The sequence below is a fragment of the Penicillium roqueforti genome, assembly GCF_015533775.1.
Source record: "Penicillium roqueforti strain LCP96 04111 chromosome Unknown scaffold_01, whole genome shotgun sequence".
In the NCBI taxonomy this organism is placed as follows: domain Eukaryota; kingdom Fungi; phylum Ascomycota; class Eurotiomycetes; order Eurotiales; family Aspergillaceae; genus Penicillium; species Penicillium roqueforti.
The window spans coordinates 285,520-306,842 of NW_024067565.1; the positions used below are offsets into that span (position 1 = coordinate 285,520).

Here is a 21,323-nt window from a genome sequence, read left to right on the forward strand (position 1 = left end):
ACCATTTACGTGGTTCTCGAATTCCAAGTCTCCCTCTCAAGCAAGAGATGAGTGAAATGTACCACGCTCATATCCCACCATTCCACCATCCCCGAGACCACGAGAAAAGAATACGCGCATTTCATAAGAGAAGCGCGAGAGCAAAAAAAGAAGAAAGAGCCATCCAATTTCCTTCGGTAGTCCGCTAACTCCCCGTGTCAAAAGACAGAAAAATAAATGAGAAAGTAACTAGACGCATGGCCGTGGTGACCAAGGATACATAGCAGGTAGAGAAAGAAGCGAAGACTCAAGAAATGAGAAGAAAATAGAATAAACACTCCCACGCCTGGTTTCTCTCCCCTCTTCCGCTCAGTCGGTTGTCTCTTACAGGGCTCCGCGGTCCGCCGTGAAATCCCAGAGCATTTTGATCAACGCGTCCGGGAGCGTGTACAGATCCACGTGGAACTCTCCGACTGTAGAAACGAAAGGAGAAGGTTAGCGTGTTGTTCAGAGTAAATTTCAAGGAAGCAGAGAAAGAATACGGAGTTTCCCTTCCCTGACACACAGAGGAACTTACGCTCAACATCGTTCTTTGTGTATGAGTCCGCCGCCTTGTGGTCATGAACCATCTGCACGACCTGCAAGAGGTCATCTTCGTTCAGCTTCTGAAGCCCATCGGCAAGCTTGTCCATGTCAACCTTGAGAGGGTGTCAGTCCTGCAGCGCCAACCTCAGACCCATCTCATAGAACCAACTCACATTCTTATCTGTGCGCTTCTTCTTCTTGGCGCTCTCCTCGCCACCAGCAGGGCGCTTGTGCTTGATACCATTCTCATCACCGGGGACCGGACCGGACTCGCGCAGCGCAGCCATCAAAGCAGGCTTGGGGTTCTTGAAGGTCTGCACCACAAAACGCACCGTTGATCAGCACACCATACTTTCGCTATCAGGGGAAATTCAACAAACTCACAAGCACATGCTTAGATTCATAACGGGTCTGGGCGAAGTTCAGGTCATGTTGAATCGTGTACGACTTGTCAGCAGTGAGCTCGATCGACATATCGAATTCACCCCATCCCTCCTCCTGAATACGGAACGGCGGGTGCTTGAAAACTATTTGAAGTGGACAAATCGTCCCACGTTAGCCTCTAATCGGAAAACAACACACACACACCCCCCGCAACCTTGATCGCGCGGCCGTGGGAGTCTGGGTCGCCAGATAACCCAAAAATCAAAAACACAATAGGGACCAAACATACCCTGCGTGGCACGTTCACCGAAACTGGGGTGCAGGTGGTAGGTGACCTTGTCGAAGATGTTCGCGGGGACCAAGGCGCCCTTCTCGTTCACGAGCCAGACCTCAATATGCCATGATCGCTGTGGAAAACCCTCAACCTCCGAGGGCTTATCTCTGTAGTGTAGGAAGAAATCCCAAGTCAGCCAATGTGGTCTAATCCCGCGCGTTTTGTGTGCATGTGTAGAGATGGGCGTGGGGGTTTGAAGGAAAGAGTGGTGGTTTGCAAAGCGCGCCTCTCCCTATAATCCTTGTGCGCATTATCATCTTTGTGTCCTGTAAGCTACAGGACGGACGTGACGATAGCGTTGACAGGGTATTGTGGGAGGAGACAGTAGCTTTCAGACCGGGGTTTGCGAAGGGAGGGAAGGCGGAGATAGGTAGAGGGGCGCATACATAATGTTCTGCTCGGTGATGAGACGGACAGTGCGCTTGACCTGTTGAGAAGGAGTGTTAGTGTATGCAAGCTTAATTGTGCTAAGAATGGAGAAGACACCAGGTTTGGGCTTGTCGGCTCTAGCGACAAACCCACAGTCCAAGGCCGTAGATGCAAGTTTGCGGCAGTTGATGAGAGGGTTAGATACTCACGTCAGGCATGATTATTTTATTGGCGACTTCGGGTCGTCACTTGAGAGAATCGTGAGGTTCTAAGGTTTTGAGGCCGAAAGGGGACGTTGGCGTGCGGAGAGGTGGGCGTCTCGGAGACAAGTTTGCGCGGTTGTCTATCGGAGTGAGCAATGAGCGTAGGATATCATAACTAGGCAATACCTCAATGTAACCAGGCAGTAAGGTGTATGTAGTGAGGTTGGTCTATTGATATATTCTCAAGGCAGTTGATAAAGCGGTGAATTAACCTTGGAAGCTCAAGGAGGTTTGAGAATATCTCCAGGCCTATGTTTCATCTGACGCTCTCTCACTTTCTGATGAGTTACGCGTTTAATCTAAATCGTCTTGAGACTATTTGGATCAAATGGATATGGCTATAAACAAATTTACTAGACTTATAGCCCGAGCATTGTTCCAGCAAAGTGCAAGCAAAATCTAATCTTTCGGTTTTAAAAATGTACTATTTTGTATTATTGCATGCGTTTGCTTGTTAGGCATACTCATCATTACTTTTGTTTGTCTTTGTTCTTTTTCTTCAGATATCTTCAGGGTATGGGGTGATGTGCAGGTATATTGGATGGGGAAATGTCTATCTACTTCCCGGAGAACCATCGACGTTAGGAACTGCCCTCCATTTCGTAGACTGCATGGCTCGCAATAGCTATCCGAGGAGCATCTTCATAACTGCTGCCTCGCTCGTCGCGTCGTATGGGATGGGGTGGGAATGGGATGTATTGGGGATGATTGGGTGGAACGGTGTGAAAGGGGCGAAATTGGGTAATTTTTCAAGAGCAAGCTCCGGGACGGCGTACCCAAATGCCTTGGAACGGCAAGTGCACCATAATTGGGTATGCTCGATCCTCGAAGAGTCAGCAATACGAGAGAAAAGGAGTTGTTTACTCTTCGGCGTTGAAGAGCTTCTCGTTCTCCACCTGGGCGGTCTCGAAAGCATCCTTGAAGGCGTTGGCGTCTATACCCATGGTTAGCGAATGCTTGAATAAAGTTGGGATAAAAAAACTTACTCTCGCTGTTAGCGAAACGGATGGCCAGGGTCTGAGCCTCAGGCTCACCCTCAGAGACATCGGCGGCGGCGTTCCAGACCCAGCTGCGGTCACTGCCGACGTTGGCGCTCAACTTCATGTCGGGCACGACTGGAAGATACATATTAGCACGAGATCGTCTTTGGGAAATACGAGCCGTGGGGGATCTCACTGTAGTGGTTGGCGCAGACCTTAAGGGTCTTATCGCGGCGCATGACTAGGCGGGTCTTCTGGTTCTCCTTGTGCTTCAACAGACGGACGTCGCCGGTACCACGCTCCTTCCACTCCTTAGAATCGCGGTCGAACTTGAACAGCTTGGCGCGCATCTTGAAGGTCTGCTCCTCAAGCTCCTCGTTGGTCTTAGTCTCAACCTTCTCGGTCAAGCGAATCACGGGCTCGAAGTGGACATCGACGGACTCCTCAACTTCATCCTGAATCAAAGAATCATAGTCAGTATATGCGCGGAGCTAAAATAGTCATTGACACTAGCATAGTATGGCTTGGTTGCGACGACCCCACTATCGGGTGACAGGGGCACAAGACCCCGCTCCCATCGCGGACACGTCCAACAACAACCGCCTATGCCAACAGCATCAGATGTATAAAACTCACCTCATCGTTGGCCTTCTGGGCCTTGGAAGAGCCGGAGGGCTCATCAGTAGGCTCCTCGGCCTCCTCCTTCTTCTCCTTCTTGGGGCCACCACCGAACATGGAGAACATGCTGTCGGAGGTCTTCACGGTGGCATCCTTAGCAGTGTCGGCAGCCTTCTCTGCGGTAGTAGCGACAGTCTCCGCAACGGTCTCAGTGGTAGACTTCTCACCCTCGCCAGTGGCGGTGGTGGTCTGCTCAGTGGTCTCGGAGGCAGAGATGGCGGGGTCGGGCTTAGTCTCGGTGATGTCAGACATGTTGACGAGGGGTTCAAGAGAATCGGTTTGAAAGGATAGAAAGAGAGATGGCAGATTTCCCCGGGAGGTAAAGTGGAATTTCAGTAACAGATAATGTTTGTTGATCAGAGAAAGCGGCGATGAGGGGGAAAAAATTAATACTTAGTTTGGGTCCCATACCTGGCAGAACCCGCCACCGCTTTTGTCTGCCAATAGTGTACTCTATATAGGTGTGAACTACATGCAACGTGGGGAAACACACATCAAAGAGAAAACAAGTGAACATTCTCAAGGCCAAAGTGGGATTACGGTTTAAATATGAGATACCATTGCGCCGACTGAATAGTTCGCATGAAAACCCATTTCCAGTACAGTTGCCACCCACCAAACCTGATCGCCATAAACAAAAACCAGTCCTCAACCAACTCATTAATAGGAAAAAGAAGCAAATACAAAGTCGTAAATAAGCTCGTTCATCATTTCGAGCCAAGGGTTGAGCAATCCTTGGATTTGCCGGACCGGAATCCCATAACATGTCGCGCACGCGACTGAGCTCGATCCAGCGCATCACATTTCCTGACGTTACGCACTCGATCCATCATGCTGCGAAGGTCAAACTTCGGCGCTGACTTCCCAATTCGGGCCCATGCTTCCTTAACAAGGCCCTTGGCTTCCTTGTCCACGCGGCTAGACCGCATTTGCAACACAGAAGCAGCACTTCGGAATCGCTGGATAGTATTGCGAGTGAGGACGTCTGAGATCTGCTTCGAACGTGATAAAACGGCATCGCGTGCATTTAGACTCTCACGGCGTAGCTCCTCGGCATCACGGCGCAAGAGATGGGTTCTCTGCACCACATCTCCCACGATCACCTGCAGATCGGTGGAGAGGCGGCCGTATACCTCAGTCAGGCCGGTCTGAGCCGTATGGATTTCCTTGGCGAATTGTGAAGAAATTCCCTGTGCTGCACGCTTCCAGTTTGCGATCTTCAGCCATGGGGTTCCGAAGTCAACAGTCATGGTCTGGCTGATTGGCTGCCTTGACTTGGTTGTAATTGTCAAGTTGACTAACCCGTACGCATCCTCACGGTTCAACTTCAGTGTGTATACTCCATCGAACAGCTGTGACAACTCGTATGTAAGAGCCTTGTTCTCTCTATGAACACTTACATTGAATTGTGGCTGCTTCTTGGACGATGCAAACTTATATGGGGGCTTGATGATAACATGGCAGTCTCCAATAACCTGAATCTCAAATTCGTTCGTCATTCCCGATGATTTCTCAGTAGAAATAGTTGGCACAGAGACATCATCGGGGATTATAGCCCCTGAGGGCACATGCAATGCTTGCATAGAAGCTGACGGCCGTGTTGAGATTGAGGTTTGTACCACTCGATCCAGGGTCAGAACAGAAGTGGAAGAGACATTGGAAGTCACTGGGAAGGATGCATTGGATAGAGCTGATCCGGCAAAGCATTGCGCTAGAAAGACGACCAGCACTCTAACAGCCGCATACCCAATAGAGATGGCAATGGCCGAAATGAGAGTCAAGGTAACCAGACGCAGCGTGGGGGCCAGGTCTCGGGCCCGCGTGGCATAGGAATGTGGGAGCCAATTACCAGGATACTTCTCAAGATCCGTAAATATGTGGCTTTGAGGAGGCTTGGGAGTATCGGCAGTGGCTTTCTGTGTCTTTCTCGGATACAGGCCAACAAGAGAAGCCAGGTTTCGATTCAATTGACCAGGTGTGATGCTCTCGAAAGTCTTCAAATCGATAGGATACCGTCGAAGGACTGCGGTCTCACCGGAAACTGGATGGCGGGACTCCAAACATGCGTGAAGACTGTTGTGGTTAAGAGGGATCATCTCGCCGGCCATCTTCCACAGTGGCTCCTCCGAAATCACCATTGCCGGGACTCCATGACGTTCTAGGAACATATGGGCAAGACGCTGGGTCTTGACCGCCGCTGCATCGTCGAGGCCGGAGACAAAGAGAATTGCTACATCTGGTAGAGTCCAATCTGTTGCAGACGTTATATGGTAGTCGGAACCATTCCAGGCCGAAGTGCAAACCGGACGATTCTTGAACTTCAGGTTCAGTGTATTAGGTCGGTCCGCGTGGGGATCGGCCGTGGCTTCCAAACATTCGTCAACCACCAGCTGGACATGAATCGGAAGAAGTTCCGCGAAATTCGGAACAGCTCCGGCGCCAAATGAGGTTGGCACGACATGATATCGAGAAGATTCAGCCGAGTTGGTCTCTGAACCAGCACATGAGCTTGAGACAAGCACATCGCCGATCTTGTCGAGAATAATATTTCGGAATCCCGGTTGTCCGACATAGAGCACGCGGAAGGGTTTGTCCAGGTCGAGACTCTGTTTCGTCATGGTCTGTTGAAGCGTGGCCATGAGGATGGAGTCGGTTGAATTGTAAGGCAGCCGGCTCTTCAATTCCAAGGCTGCAGCACCTTCAAAGATGCGGATAGTATGCTTGAGCTCCACTCTCTCGATCTCGGGCCACTTCTCGGGCTCCACGAATTCGATCGAATCACTGGCATGGGGGAAGGAGGGCTTAGTGGTTGTGGTGCTGTCATCGATGGTACTTCGTCTGGCAGCAAAGAGGGCAGGCAGCTCCTGGGAGGCCGATTCAGTGCACTGCACTTCATCCCTGTCTATTCCATCATCCTCTTGGTGGTCTTCATCCTGGGCCTCGGCCTCGCTCTCACTGTAGCGTTCATCGAGGCTTGCAACGTCGTCAGGGCTAGCCTGGTCGATCAACGAGCCTGTATCGGTTTGTTCGGAGTGGCTGCCATCCTCTGAACGTATGTCCGACACACTCAGAGTCGCCCAGCTATCACTCAGCGTTTTGGGTGAATGGTCAGAAAGTTGATCTGACGTCATGTTGGTGGGCCGTGAACGTGATAACCACTCCTCGACAGAAGCTGTCAGGGGTGGAAGAGTCGGATATTGCAGATTCGAGGCAGTCTGGGCACGGTGGAAACGCCTGTGAGGCGAGTCTGGATCGTCAGTCATTTCGCCGATGTAAACTTCATATAGCACACGGGTGCGGCGGAAACAGGAGCTTAGGGATAGCCCAAGCGGTAGGAAGAAGGTCAAGAAAAGCAGAGTTAGAAACCGAGACGGAGATTTAGAGCAGGGTAATAGAAAAGAAAAGGGAAGATCGGAAGATACTGGGAGTGCTAGGCAGAGACTCAGAGAGCCCAAATAGAGTGATAAGGTGGGTCTGCGGGGAGCCGGATGTCAGGATGGGTCAGGTGCGTGTCTGACTTAAGGAAGTAAGGGCTTACCTAGGTGAAGGTGTGAAAGCGACAAAGGCCAAAGAGAAAAGAAGCACCGTGAAGATCAAGAAGTATAAAGGAGAACTGAAACGTAGAGCGTTGACGAAGGGGGGGAGTTGTGTTGCGATAAGAGAATACTAGAATGGATGACCCAAGTGACAGTAATAGTGGGGGAGTACAAGGTACCTAGCAGTTGTATGATGGTGTCACCCATGACAGAAGTACTGGGTACAAGTCACTTTGCTACCTAACGGCAACTCTCTTTGTCTGCCCCTCGCAATGCAGATGCACTCCAAGGTACTCCAATATACTCCAAACGAGAGAAAGTACTAACTTACTAAACCTATCATCTCTCTTTCTTTCTTTCTACCTATTCTTATACTTCTCTATACTTGATAACGAATAGCTCCACTGTGCCCCACCATGAACACTAAAAACATGAACTACACGGAAATGAACCGCGACTGGAAAAAGACAGTCTAGATTGATCTAGTTCACTTGCATCTGAGAAATCCAACTCTCTGAGAGTAGTGTCATCTTCACCTTGCTCATCGGCGTATGACCCGAACAACCCTGCACGTGGGATCTAAATATTGAGGATGGCAATTTGTACATGCTGATACTCATGTGTGGTCTTTTCGACAAGTAATGTCAAGTGTATAAGCTTCACTAGGAGAACAAGGAAAGAAAATAAGAGATTATAGATTGAAGCTAAGCGACCGGGAAAGCTCTAGATGTAATAGGATTCCTTGACTACACTGAAGTTTGACCGGAGCCCTCATATATTTTATATTTCTCACTGTGCGCACTATATGCCTGATTTTATGCATATATCCAAGAATGACGTGCGCCTTTGATCCCTATTCAGAAACTTTCGGCTCGTATAATGCCCCAACACAGCAGAACTCCTGACAGCGCATGTAGATACCAATAAGCCTCGATCCACTCGGGGCCACGTATACTCGGTCATCCCACAGCCTTAGGTAGTTGTCAGCAGACGCCGCATCCTTGCACCCCATTTTCAGTCAGGTATAATGAATGATACGGGCCATTTCATGGTGCAGGTCAGCGGAAAGCCTAAGCTTCTCGTAACGAGGCTGCTCATTCCGTTCAACCTCGAACTCGATTCCCATGAGCTTGTGCTCTGTGGCTGCAACCGACAAGCCAAGAATCCGAGCATCTGGTGCGAAATGAACGGCTTGACGAGTCTCGGTATCGGGGTCACTTGTGCTCGCTGTCTTACCTAACGTGTAGACGAAGACTAGTCCGACTATTGCCTGGTCTTTGAAGTAGGTCTCGGCTGTGATTATAGTCTCTCTACAGTCCTCATCATTCTGCCTCTCAAACTAGTGTTTCCGTACCTGGTCAAAAGGAGGTACTTGTTCGGGGACCAATATGAGGGCTTTTGGGCGACTTCTATTCGTAAAGATGACAGCTCGGACGCGTTCAGAGGATGGGTTCAATATCCAAGAGATAGCTGTGAGTCGGATTCACCCTGATACTGGTGGCGTTGCAGCGCTTGGGATGACATGGACTGGAAGTCCGGAGGGCGGAACGTCACACTGCGAGAACTTGTCGTCTCGATGTGTATAGCTGCGACTTTACCTATTTCCAACCCCAGAAGAAGCCTACTGGAACGAGCCAGATAGTCAAGTTCAAACCCATCATCGAGTTGGTGAATCCATTGTCCTACGGTGCCAGGACTTGAATGGTTATAATACTCGAGCTTCAAACCGGACATGCGACTTCGAGATCTGGATTGACCTTGTATGCCCGTAGATGCATGAATTTTCCGGACGTTCTTGAGTGACGAATAGGTCTGATAGTCATCGGAATTTCTACTGTATATGAAATGAGTGAGTAGAGACCTCGTACTTCTGCATACCAAGGTCAAATGCGAGAGTGTGAAGACGCTGGATCATCATCACTGTAGGGGTCGGGCAGCGAAATAACTCCGCAGAGAGGGCAGTAAACATTGGGAATCGGAATCATCGAGATATGGGCCATACGTTTCATATCCTTGCTTTGAAATGCACAATCCCCTAATCTCACTAGTGAGTATTCAAACGGTAGAACATGTAACAAATATCTTACATGGAGAGCTGTAGAAATCTATAGACAGGCAGTCCAAAGGATGGGTAGGATTTAGGCATACAACCTATGGATGGCCGGGATCCGGATAATTGAGTATCTCCGGCCTATGGCTTCAGAAAGGCTCCTAGCCTTCAGACCTGTTCAAATGTACTCCGTGCTAGTAGATAGCTAGTAGATGGAATCATGATTAGGCTTCAAGAAGGTGGTGAGTTAATCAACGAAACCACTTGACAAGGACACCAGGTCCTAAACAGAGATCTTCTCCAAGCGCCCGGACAAGCCGAACAGTTGATGAAAAGGAGTTCGCATCGATCGGGGGTAGTGTAAGCCCAATGACACTGTGCAACGAGGCATATGCAAGCATAGAGGCCAAGTCGCGAGGTCCAAATATTGGAATAATCATGACGTTCTGCATTGCAGAACATTCAGCGATTAAACTGAATAGAACAGATACTACACTTGATCTAAGCCAGAGGCAAAGAGAGCTGAAGAAGAAAGAAAAGAGAAGGAAGTTCTGGGGGCAGGGCCACCTTCTTATAGTCATCCTAAGAGCGGTCGGCTTCTGCCACTATTCACAAATGAGACAAACAACGACATATGCTCGCTTAAGAAATGGTAACGTGATGATGAGAACAGGAACGGTGTCTCTTATTTCCGGTTTCTTTGATGCGAGGCCATCATGTTTGTTTCTTCTGATATCAGCACGAGAAGGGCTACTGATACAATCACACGCTAAACTTGTTTAGGTATGTCTGCCGCTGGCCGCGATTCTATATCCAATAAGAGTATACTAAATAATTTCCCTTCCTTCCATAGATATTGGTACATTCAATTGTATTACTTGAAACTGTGAGTAGCACAGCTGGTAAAAACGACTCTTCTATTTAGAATTTAAATGTCCAAAACATAGTAAAACCGAAGAAGTAAAGTGCATTATACTGATATCATTCTTCACGTAATTGACCGAGTGATTATTCCATACTCTATAGACAACCATGCTTGATCTGGTATTTGCGAGGGTCAAGGGTGGGCAATGCGAGAAAACAACCCGTGGATGTATGCCACGGATTCAAGGATGGGTGGGGAGAGAGGAAAGGTATGTACATTTCATGAATGCATGCTGGAAGACAAACCACAAAAACTGCGCACACGGGGATGGGGATGGGAAGGGGGGAAAGCTGCTGAGAAAAGAAGTGGCCGATGGGGAGGCAAAAGAAATATGGCACAGAGACGTGGCGGGAGTTGCTTGGGGCGTTGCTCCCAGCCTCCGAATCAATGGTCTCCTACCACCGAGATGAAGGTGTGCTCCTGGTAGAACATAGGATATAGTGATGAAATCTGGAGAAAACATTGGATATAATGGTTGTCGAGACCACATGGTACAGTACCAATGTTCCACTGCCGATGACACACAATTTCTTCCAAATAGAACCAAGGGATGAATCACAACAGCCAAACCCAGTGGCACAGCATGCTTGATGAATGTGACAACAGTGATGATGGAAATGGTAACACCATCTTCCGATAATAAAAAAGTTCAGATCCGTTGAACGCCGCCTAGGAAGGAAACCCTATGACCAACATAAGATGCAGGCTCCAGCTGGAAACTCTCGAGGGCGGACCCAAGGGATGCATGCAGCCGAATAAATAGACAGGGGAGAAGGAGACGCAGAAAGACGTGGCAAGCACTGAGCACTACGGCACCAGCATCAAGATCTATGGCGAGGCCCAGCCACCAGCCACGTCCACCCATTCGTTGAGACAGCTGCCTTGCTTGCCCTCAACATCGACAATGTCAGTGTCGCAGCGGCATCGGCAACCGACACCATTCTCCTTGACTTGGTCAGGGTTAGCCCAGTATTCGTCTTCCTCGATCCGTTTCTTCTCGTCATCGGTAGTCTTTTCGAGGTAAGGGATACGGGTGAGTTGGCGGGCCGGAGCGTTGGCCGGGCAATGCTGAATGGTAGTGTGGCGGTAGCCAAAGTCACGGAAGTAATGAATATCACTAGGCGCGAGGAGAGCACCTGCGGCGAGAGAGTGAATAGGAGCATCGCCCCACTAGTACAGTCAGTAAAGATCCCCTGGCACAGTACAAAGACATAATATAACATACCCGCTCATTCCAAAATCCTCCACTTTGGTCCATCATGGTGAAGAAGTCCTCATACTCCTTGCTGCGGAACCAATCCAGGCGGGCAATCTCGAAGTTGCTCCAGAAATGGCACATGTTGTAGCTCTCGCCTTCCATGGCCTCTGGGTCTACGTCCTTCAGATTGTTGTCACCGGGGTCTGTCTGCAGGATTTCATCTGGCAGTTTGTCCTGCTTGTTCTCTTCGGGAGTTTCCGGTTGCTCTGGTTGCTCTGGCTGCTCTAGGAACATTTCCCACAGACCCTTGGACTTGAGGTTGTTCTTGCGCTTGTAAGCGGCCGCATACCGGAAGATGTTGGGGACAGTCTCGCGAAGCTCTTTCACTGCAATTGTAAAGCCATAGGTCTTGTTTGCCTCGGCCATCTTCAGGAATGGATCACTAAAGGTATCAAGTCAGCAGATTGACTAGAAAAATACGCCGGAGTAGGTATCTTACTAGGTGATGTCGCAGAAGTACTTGATCTCGGGCTCCAAACGCCAGTACCACTCATACTTCATCAGCAGAGGGTGCTTGTAGAAGTGTCTATCGCAAAGTTAGCTTTATAATCCAAGTCCAAATCTGCCATTGAAGACTGACCCTGAGTAGAATCGGCACATGTGGTGATAGCTTTCCATTCCACCGTACATGATGGCAGCGTCACCCTGCTTCTTGATGCCCTCTTTGGCAACCTCATGGTCAACCCAATCAGGGAATCCCCACATGCTGTTGTCAATCTTGCCGAATTCGACTTCTGCGCTGGTGTAGTTCTTGACGGTTGCCTTGAACTCCTCATCGAAGTCACCATCGTTGAGGAAAACATAGGGGTAGTGCCACCACCGGTTGAAGTGTCTCTCGATTGACTTGAGCGACTGGATCACGCCCTCCAACTCCTTATTTCTGGCAAGGACGACGAAGGCGGCATTGGCGCGGGGAGCCTTTGCGATTTGATCGGGCTCAATAGGCATACAGCCCGTAGCAAAGACTTTATCATATTTTTCGCTGATTTTTCTGTAGAACGCGGGAGGTTAGTTATCGCACCAAGGAGCACCAATTGACAGGGCGATACGAACCGGATAGATGGCGGAGTGCCCGCTGGAATTAGGATCCCCCCGGGAGAGGCAGGATGTCGGACAAAGAGGAGCAGAATAAGGACAATTACAAGGCATGGAAATAGTAAAACAAGACCCAGGGGTATAGAAATAGATGAGTTGCCCTTTAGGCGAATCCGCCTTCGGAAAAAGGCGAATCTAGGATGGAGGTGGCCCTTCTCGGTTGGAACATCCTCCAACGGCAGACTCGGCGCGCTGGGCAGCCGTTTCGTGATGCGTTGGATGAAGCTCATGAGTGCGATTATTGTGAGACCACACGGATGATTGTAGCGGTCAGCTGTCAGGCCCGGGCGACAGCACGGGGCCGTTAGGGAGATAGCGGAGATATTGTGTCGGGGGTGTAATCAGAGGAGGACTGCGTCTTGAGGAGAAAAAAGTTGAGCACACGATCAGACCGAATTCGGACCGTATGGATCACAGGGAAATCCGAAAGTCAAAAGATCTCGAGAAAAATGGAGAAAATGACAGCAAAACGAGTGGCCGGAGGAATGCCTCCTTTCGTCCCCCAACTTTCTCAGTCCCACGGTAAATAGATGGGGAAGGCGTTGGGAGAAACGCGGGCAACTGTGAACAGCAAGGTACACAGAGGAGAGATCGGGGACATCAAAACAGGATGAGGGTGATGGGGGGAGAGAAGATGGGGAATTGGAAGACGGGATGGGTCCTAAAGGGCTGCTTGCGCCTCCCTGGTCTTGGCGAAGTCCGGTGGCCTCTTGTCACCCTGAGACGGTTATTTTACCCCTGGTTACTGTGAAGTGGCGTTCTACCTGGTATGGTATGGTATGTATGGTATTTCGTGGTATTTCAGGTGATCTTCTACTTTTTGTGCGATGTACGGAGTATTCTTATATTGAACCTCATGTTTCTAGCATATTCCCTATATTTGACTCTTGAGTGGATTTGATGCTGTTTATTTACCGGATTCAGGATTGGCCTCTTATACTAAGGGGCAAGGTGGTTCAGACGGTAGTACATACCACTCGTATTAGCCCCTAAGCTAACGAGGAAAGCTTTTGTGCAATCATTTTGATCCCATCTGCGAAGACTATGCTTGTGCTCGTGTGCTTTCTATGTTGTACAAACTCTTGTACCTGAATGAAAAAAAATCCGATGGTGCAGCTTATTGTATGTAGTCCACTTGATCCACCAATGCTTAGCCCTACAAGGCGACACATAGAATATGCGAAGGCAATGACTACGGGTATGGATACTTGCCTCTGGAATGTATCAGTTGGCTTAAATGGTCTTACACATCCTTCCAAGATTTACCCGGATAACCTCCAACTCGGAGCCCTGGGACGACCTGTTTCACATCACATGCTTCTATGTAGATACAACTCGTTGAATTAGCGCATGACGATCGAGGGTCCAAACTTTCGCAGGCCGTTAGACCCGAAAATAGCAGCAATGATTATTGTGGGCATTTGACCCTGTCATCTGCCATTCAGTCTCTTTTATATGTGGCAATTATTGAGTTGGTTAAGTATCAAGTACATGATATCTCATGATAACAGGGGTCTTTATGCAAGTACTAGATACATTATATTATCCTGCCAATCTCACTACACGCATATGTGAGGCAAATACGGTATTGTACTGTATGTAATGCAAATTTCATTATCCCTACGGGTCTCCTCCGAGGTCTGGACCGGGTTATCTTTCTTAATTTGCACGAACAAATTGCAAAGGAGCGGATTACGGAGTATGTTATTGTGATATCTTATGGAGTACATGTTACAGAGTACGTCTTTTGGCTTTTTCCCCTATATCACCGACCTACATTTATAGTAGCTACATAGGTACGGAGTACATACGGAGTACATGTACATATGTCGGTAGACTACGTAGTACGTATACATATTTGTTTTGCTCGTGTGCATCGAAGAAATTACTCGAAGGAAACAGAATTCCAACAGAATATATTTAGTTTAGCACACTAAAATACACCACTTTCATATCAAAGTTATATAATTTCCCATGCACACTGTAGATCCCAACTTGCTTGCCGGGAAGCCAAAGGACCAAAAGGCTTGGTTCCGGATCCCGGTCATCCCCCCATCACCACACTCCGCATGACAATAAACTATATGGAGTCACCACCGTGGGGTGCCCCCTTTTTTCATTTCTTCCTTTCTACATCACAACATGACTGCAGTGGTGACCAGGCCCTTGTCTGAGGGCAAAACCGCGATGATCAAACCTCCGGAACCCGGCCCCTCGTCCCATTTCCACAACAATGGGAATTTGGATCCCTTTTCGCCAGTCAACGAGAATGGAAGCTTCGAATTCGATCGAGTCTTGAAGACAGGGAGAGTGTGTCGACGAGTCAAGCATAAACACGTCTTTCGCGCCTCATGGAAACCAGCCTACCTCGTCCTCCGACCGAACCTCCTTTCCGTATACAAGGACGAAGAAACCACCCGCCTCCGAGTCTCCATTCCCCTGTCTGAAGTGACCGCTGTCGCGCCCGTCAAGTCTCCCCGATCGACCCGGCGGCATGTTTTCGGTGTCTTTACCCCATCTACGAATTACCGCTTCGAAGCCCTGAGCGAACGCGATGCAGAGGACTGGATCGACCGCATTCGTGCCGAGACCCCCCGCGACGAGGACGAGCGAGCTTTCCTGGCTTTGACCAAAAAGCACGATCCCCCTGCCATCCAGAAACAGCTCGTCGACGAGACAACCGATCACTCCGACTTCGATCACACTGGCCGCGCCAGCTCTCCGGAGCCACGCCATCCGCTGTCCCCACGCAGTAAAAATGCCCAGAAACTCCCTTACATCCAGGATTACTCCGGCAACGAGATGGCATCGCATTCAGAGTTCTCTGATGGACCTGCGCCATCACGTAACATCTACCTACGATCCATGCCCTCCATCCATTCACTGTCCGTTTCAGCACTGGAGGATAAATCGGCACCCCGGCCGTCATCGTCTCTACCCCGAGATACCAGCAAACAAACAGACTCGGGCACTTTGCGTGACCCAGAGCGGGTAATCTGTCAGGGGTACCTGCAGGGGCTGCGCATACAAGGAACCGTGCGTCAGTGGAAACGGCTCTGGGTTGTGCTTCGACCTAAGAGTTTGGCCTTTTACAAGGATGAATCGGAGTATGCTGCAGTCAAGATCATCCCCATGTCTCATGTATTTGATGCCGCAGAAGTGGACCCTTTGTCGAGATCGAAGACGTTCTGCTTGCAGATCATCGCCGAAGAAAAGACCTATCGACTTTGCGCCCCGGATGAAGAGTCCCTGGCGCGCTGGCTGGGCTCATTGAAAAGCATTCTGGCCGCGCGCAGGCGATTGGAGCCGTCTATGGCCACTTCTGTATAATGCCACTCGCTCTACGGAGTAGGGCTTGTTTTATTACTCTACCTATTCCTACTCCCTTCCTTCACCTCATCTTCCCTGCATCTCAGGAACCCTCTCTCATTATTTCTTATCTTTTAACTCTTTTCTTTCAATATACCCAGGTTGGTGATCTCGTTTTGACTGCTCGTCTCGCGGTGAGCTCCGGAGTCTTCGAATAACGGATTGGCGTTAGTACCTTCGTGCTCATTGAGCACCCTGTTTTTTTCTACCTTCATTTCTCCAACTGTCTATTGATTTCATTCATTGACACGATGTATTCTCATTGCATCCATGCTTCTCTCTCACTGTGGCATCCTCCCTTTTCCGTCGTCCGTCTTCTTCCATTTCAGTGTCTATATTGAGTACCTATTATGTATCATATTGCTTCAGGCTGTACTACGCTAGTGCATAATATATAATACTCTATCAGGATACCATCATTCAAGTTTGGTGTTAACCGTTCGGTGTAATTTTTCGAATGTCACAGATATGGCGCTAATGTATGACTTATATTACAGAGGGTCAAACCAAGCTTTTGGTCGGCCTTGGCTGAGACCCCTCAATTTTAGATGTGAGAAATCAAATTTGTGACTCTTTTTGGAGTTGACTAGACTCGGCAAATCATCCGTCTACAATTGGGTTACAAATTTCGATTTCGTGGAGAGGTGGACTGAAATGCAGGCAGAAGTAGAGCCAATGAGAATGCTGAATGACGCTATACATAATCTATATCTTGGGAATACCAACCTGGAGAATAAACTAAATGCTATGTGAGCAATACAAGAAATGTGTAGCAATGAATACAAGAACCCTCCCATGACCAAACTAACGCATTTCCTCTTCTTCAACGGGAATACTGTTATACTCACCCGAGAAGGTCCTGCCTGCATCAGTGGTGAGGTCGTCCTCAGGCTTACTCTCGTGTTGCACAACCAAGAATGACAAGAACACAATAGCGGCTCCAACCCAGTACAGAGGGCTGGAGTATTGTGACTGTAGGACCATCTGTCCAATCAGGGAGAGCGGGATGGTCATACTAAGCCCGACTGTCACGATAAGCGGGGTGGTGAGGAGCATGGAGTAAGCCCAAGCAATGTCGGAGACAAATGATGCAAACGCGTTGGTCTGATAGACGTGAGGTTAGAATCAAAGGTGAGCAACAGGAGTCGGAGCCATACCAGAATGATTGACCACACTCGCGACGTCTCGGGTAAGGAGAAGGGCTCAAGCCCCGTCCAGTGCATGATGAAGAAACCAGGCCACAGAAAGATGATGTTGAAAAATCCAACCAGGCCGAAGAAGAGTGGCATGTTTACCCGGGATTCGTCGCCAACTTGTTTCTTCATCACGACGGTATAAAGACCGTACAAGATGGCACTGAACGCTGCCATGGCATCGCCAAGGGCAATCTCCCCTGAGGATTTGTGTGGGAATGAACCCTCGCCACTATCTGCGCCCTCGCCTGTTTCTGGCTTGGAGAGATCTACGCGCGAAATCAGGATAATGCCAATCAGAGAAGCCAAGACACCCATTAATTTGCGCATCGTGAATTTCTCAACACGCAGCAGGGCGCCGAAGACCATAGTCCATACACCTAGAAGAGTGAGGGTGAGAACCTGGTCTTTACACATCTAAACGGGGGAATCTTACCACTGGTGGAAGTCAGAATGGTTGTGCTTGCAACTGACGTGAATTGAAGACATCCCATGGCGAAGTAATTTGCCTATCCAAGAAATCTCGATTAGTTCCCTTCCAACACATAAGCTTCCATATCGTGAGGTGTATGACATACAGTAAACTATGATAGGTTAGCCAGCTGATCATCTATCTAAGCCTCAAGGTCATTGTGCTTACCCAGAGCAGACAAAACTGAATACTGAGTTTAGCTGTCGCTTTAAGCCCTAGCTTTCCGCTTGAAGGATCCTGTCTCCCCCGCGAGAATTGCCCGTCCTCTTCATCTGAGCCGCTGCGTAGTATCCTCTCCTCCTCGGCCTTCGGGTCATGCGAATCCAAATGGTTCAAAAAGCTCCTCAATGATGTGATCTGAGAAAGTTTCCCGTGACGCCAGAGAGCCCATGTTCGACGAGCGACGATGAGAATGAGAGGCATCATAAACATGGAGGTATTCGTGTAAGTTACGAAGAAAGGGTTCGGGTATGTTTTGTCGGCGAAGATAGTCTGGATGTCATTTCATGGGTAATTAGCCAAATGTTTGTAACAATGTATGTATTTTGCGTTACGAGGTTATGATTTCTCAGGAAGGGATGCGCATACACTTCCAAGGAAATTCGAGGTTGTCCACAGCACAACCACCACTAGGAGCAGGATGATTCCTAATGTTCGCCGCGCCATCCCCAGTGGCATCGTGCCAGGTGCTTCGTGTGTGGTCAAGGTCATGGTTGTATAAGTTGTTTTAGTTGCCTGTGAGAGGGTTGAATCTGCGCGACTCGTCGAGGCGTAATACTGGTGAAGAACCTCGTGCCGCCGATGTCGCAATCGCTACGTTTGCAGCCGAGGATGCCGAGTTGGACGGGATATCAGTCGGACCGCTGTCATCTGAACATCTGAAGCGTAATGAGCAAAAATCTCTGTGCAGAAGCAAATGAGTGTCACGAGACTTCCTGCCTAAATATATGCGCTGAAGAGAACACGGGGTTATGCCAAGCATTCGCAAGATAAGGGTCCGGGTGGGGAGAAATGTAGTCGCCGATATTATTTCGGTACTCCGTACGGAGTACATTTATTTGTAGTAATTAACCACGAGCTACATCAGCCTACATGTGATAAATACCCTGATGGCTATCATAAGAAGTAACCTGCCCTGGTGACTACGGATCATCTGATGGTACTAGATTTACTTCGAGGGAGTATGCGATCAACTGCCTATTACGGAAAAATGAAGGAATCGCATTAAGCCTAACAAAGACATTGTCTGCATAAAACTGACCCGAGAAAGGGTTGAGTAAGAAGTTTCTCTCTCAGGTGAATTTCACAATGAAACCAAGACATCTACAAGACACCGGGGGAATGGCAAGGTGATCCAAAACAAACCCCGTGGTCTTCTTTACAGACTCAGGACCGGAGACCAACCAAATAGTAGTAGGAAAAAAGGAAAGACAGAGGAAATAGGTCGCTGGAACATCATAGCAATTGGAAGGGTATATCAACAGGCACAGCCATCACGGTCATTGTCCAGATGGATGTTGATTGGGTCGCTGAATTCACCGCTGAATTCCTCAGCCTCTTCCTGGGCAAGTGCACTCCGCGCGATAACTAAATAGTGATTAGAAATGTCGGGAAAGAACAGTTTTTGAGCAAAGTAGCTAGGGAATTTGACTCACCTTCAAACGCCTGCTCGACGTTGACAGCTTCCTTGGCACTGGTCTCGAAGTAGGGAATGTTACCCTTCGACTGGCAGAAAGTCATGGCCCGTTTTGAGGAGATCATACGCTTGTTCTCCTCTACATCGATCTTGTTACCGATAACAACCTGCTCATGACTATTAGCACGGACCAACATATCATTTTGTCTGCTGCTGCGGCGCATGAGATAAGGAAAAGAAATGCAGGAACACCACTTACGAATGGGAAACTCTCTGGGTCCCTCGGGCTTGCCTGGATCAAGAACTCATCTCGCCAGCTGTCGAGAGCCTCGAAACTCTTGGAGTTGTTCACATCATAAACCAAGACACAGCAGTCGGCTCCACGATAGAAGGCGACTCCCAACGACTGGAACCGTTCTTGGCCCGCAGTATCCCAAATCTGACACCTCAAAGTTAGTTACTGCCCCTCATCACGAGATTGTGCTAAAGTCTCTAGCGCCTTACCTGCATTGTCACGAGTCGGTCGTCAACGAGAACCTCCTTTGTGAGGAAATCTGCTCCGATTGTGGCCTTGTAGCTTCCACTGAACTTCTTATTGACCTATTCAGCTCATAAAATTGCATGTTAGCGGTTATAGGTCTTCGGGGCCGACCGCGGTACGGCCATAGGCTAGTTTGGGACGAGATTGAACGGACATATTGGTTCATCAAACTTGTTTTTCCCACACCACTGTCACCAAGGATAATAACCTAGATTTCAAAGACGCCAGTTAGCAAAAAAAAACCCCCCACATATTGAAAGATTCAGTGCCCGTCACACGGATCAGATGCGGGGATTGTACCTTGAGGAGGACCTTCTTCCTTGACGCCATGGTTGGGGATTGGCCAAGTGACCAAGTGTAAATGTGCGAGGAATAACCGTAAGTTCACTATTAAGCAAAGACCTATAAGCAGTCTTCACTAAGCCTTTATAGAACAGATAAGGACAAGTTAGTTGGAGAGTTGGGGTCGGGTTGCAGCCGGATTCGATGATGCATGAGGAGAGCTGGGCGGTGGAGCGGGCGGTGGGCAAGTGATAACGATTAGCACATCTGACTCCCCAAGCGGCAACCAACTCCACTTCATCACTTTCAGGTACATTTGCTTGGAAGGCTTATGGCCCACTGGAGGGAGGATTACTTGGCTGCCCTGACAGTGCGAGACCAACGAGAGAAAGCAAATGCTACTCTCTATGATGCCTGTCAGTCTATCATTGATGCTTTTTGTTGAGCGATTGCGACTGACATCATTTACCAAATCTAGATGCCCAGCTTGCAGATCGCACCAGCAAATTAGCAGCAGCAGCAAAACTTACCAGTCCTGCAATAGCGCAGAGTGAAGCTCAACCCACTGTCCCATCTCCTATAGTTGCACCATCCAAAAGGCAACGATCGACTGAGCCAGACTATACCCCGACTGATCTTCTCAATACTACCCGTGCAGACCTTTCCGAGGCACAGCGATCCCGCTCGGAATTACAAGATCGCTTGAATCGGGTGAACACAGAAGCAGAAACACTTCGCAAGAAGAGTTCACAAGAGGCTCGACGAATAAACGCCTTGGAAAGCGAGAGGGCGCATCTCAAGCTACGATTGGCAGACAGAGATGCGGAGCTAAAAGGGAAAGCCAAGCTGCTAGAGGTAGGCTGTTTGATATTCACATAGGCTTTCTAATCACGCAAGGGTGAGTGAGGGAAAGTGGCTGACATACTTGTGCGCATCTCTGCAGGATTTCCAAGATGAACTGGCGACGCTAAACCTTCAGCTTAATATGGCAGAAGAACGATCAACTCGACTTAAAAATGAAAACAAAGACCTAGTTGATCGTTGGATGGCCAGAATGGGTCAAGAAGCCGAGGCTATGAACGATGCATCGAAGTATTCCTGACTAGTCCTAATGCACCGAGCAGGTGACAGGGCTAGGTTGCTAGAATAGAACGGAGTCTAGCTCCTGCGGCTTTTATATATTGAATCATGATAGCCACTGCAAAAGCGCTAGATATATATGGTCGTGCGGCTACCTTAAGCTTGCTCATCTTTCCACTGAATGCCTGAACAGCAGGTGCTGCACAAAGCCCGCGCGTGGTCCATGACTTACTTTCCTATAATCAGTCGAAAATAGCTAGCTCCCTAACCACATCGCCCCTGTACAACTCCTTGAGAGCCTCGAAAAGTCCTGA

At 48.9% G+C, this 21,323-nt stretch overlaps 8 protein-coding genes across 8 annotated transcripts; 2 read left to right on the forward strand and 6 right to left on the reverse strand.

Moving 5' to 3' along the window:
• Nucleotides 1-363: 363 nt before the first annotated feature.
• Nucleotides 364-1,869, reverse strand: LCP9604111_169 (putative transcription initiation factor subunit (TAF30); the record flags this gene model as incomplete). Its single annotated transcript, XM_039068484.1, has 7 exons — nt 364-452; nt 557-677; nt 738-878; nt 949-1,091; nt 1,238-1,428; nt 1,669-1,709; nt 1,861-1,869. 7 exons carry the CDS (start codon nt 1,867-1,869, stop codon nt 364-366), a joined length of 735 nt encoding a protein of 244 aa, XP_038932717.1.
• Nucleotides 1,870-2,774: 905 nt separating this feature from the next.
• LCP9604111_180 (Ran GTPase-binding protein YRB1) lies at nt 2,775-3,824 on the reverse strand (the record flags this gene model as incomplete). The annotated part of the gene is made up of 4 exons (XM_039068495.1): nt 2,775-2,848; nt 2,901-3,029; nt 3,091-3,349; nt 3,531-3,824. 4 exons carry the CDS (start codon nt 3,822-3,824, stop codon nt 2,775-2,777), a joined length of 756 nt encoding a protein of 251 aa, XP_038932728.1.
• Nucleotides 3,825-4,279: 455 nt separating this feature from the next.
• On the reverse strand, nt 4,280-9,380 carry LCP9604111_191 (uncharacterized protein; the record flags this gene model as incomplete). The annotated part of the gene is made up of 4 exons (XM_039068506.1): nt 4,280-7,046; nt 7,111-7,238; nt 8,217-8,378; nt 9,333-9,380. 4 exons carry the CDS (start codon nt 9,378-9,380, stop codon nt 4,280-4,282), a joined length of 3,105 nt encoding a protein of 1,034 aa, XP_038932739.1.
• Nucleotides 9,381-10,911: 1,531 nt separating this feature from the next.
• LCP9604111_202 (glycosyltransferase family 15 protein) lies at nt 10,912-12,666 on the reverse strand (the record flags this gene model as incomplete). Its single annotated transcript, XM_039068517.1, has 5 exons — nt 10,912-11,253; nt 11,309-11,723; nt 11,781-11,867; nt 11,922-12,332; nt 12,395-12,666. 5 exons carry the CDS (start codon nt 12,664-12,666, stop codon nt 10,912-10,914), a joined length of 1,527 nt encoding a protein of 508 aa, XP_038932750.1.
• Nucleotides 12,667-14,578: 1,912 nt separating this feature from the next.
• LCP9604111_213 (PH domain-containing protein) lies at nt 14,579-15,766 on the forward strand (the record flags this gene model as incomplete). Its single annotated transcript, XM_039068528.1, has 1 exon — nt 14,579-15,766. One exon carries the CDS (start codon nt 14,579-14,581, stop codon nt 15,764-15,766), a length of 1,188 nt encoding a protein of 395 aa, XP_038932761.1.
• Nucleotides 15,767-16,609: 843 nt separating this feature from the next.
• LCP9604111_225 (DMT family transporter) lies at nt 16,610-18,181 on the reverse strand (the record flags this gene model as incomplete). Its single annotated transcript, XM_039068540.1, has 6 exons — nt 16,610-16,909; nt 16,963-17,378; nt 17,435-17,507; nt 17,577-17,582; nt 17,639-17,962; nt 18,059-18,181. 6 exons carry the CDS (start codon nt 18,179-18,181, stop codon nt 16,610-16,612), a joined length of 1,242 nt encoding a protein of 413 aa, XP_038932773.1.
• A 766-nt stretch (nt 18,182-18,947) lies between these two features.
• rab7 (Rab family GTPase YPT7) lies at nt 18,948-19,977 on the reverse strand (the record flags this gene model as incomplete). The annotated part of the gene is made up of 6 exons (XM_039068551.1): nt 18,948-19,057; nt 19,126-19,273; nt 19,366-19,545; nt 19,611-19,706; nt 19,802-19,855; nt 19,948-19,977. The coding sequence occupies 6 exons, from the start codon at nt 19,975-19,977 to the stop codon at nt 18,948-18,950; spliced, it is 618 nt and encodes a 205-aa protein (XP_038932784.1).
• Nucleotides 19,978-20,260: 283 nt separating this feature from the next.
• On the forward strand, nt 20,261-21,031 carry LCP9604111_247 (ATG16 family protein; the record flags this gene model as incomplete). The annotated part of the gene is made up of 3 exons (XM_039068562.1): nt 20,261-20,345; nt 20,408-20,784; nt 20,873-21,031. The coding sequence occupies 3 exons, from the start codon at nt 20,261-20,263 to the stop codon at nt 21,029-21,031; spliced, it is 621 nt and encodes a 206-aa protein (XP_038932795.1).
• Nucleotides 21,032-21,323: the final 292 nt, after the last annotated feature.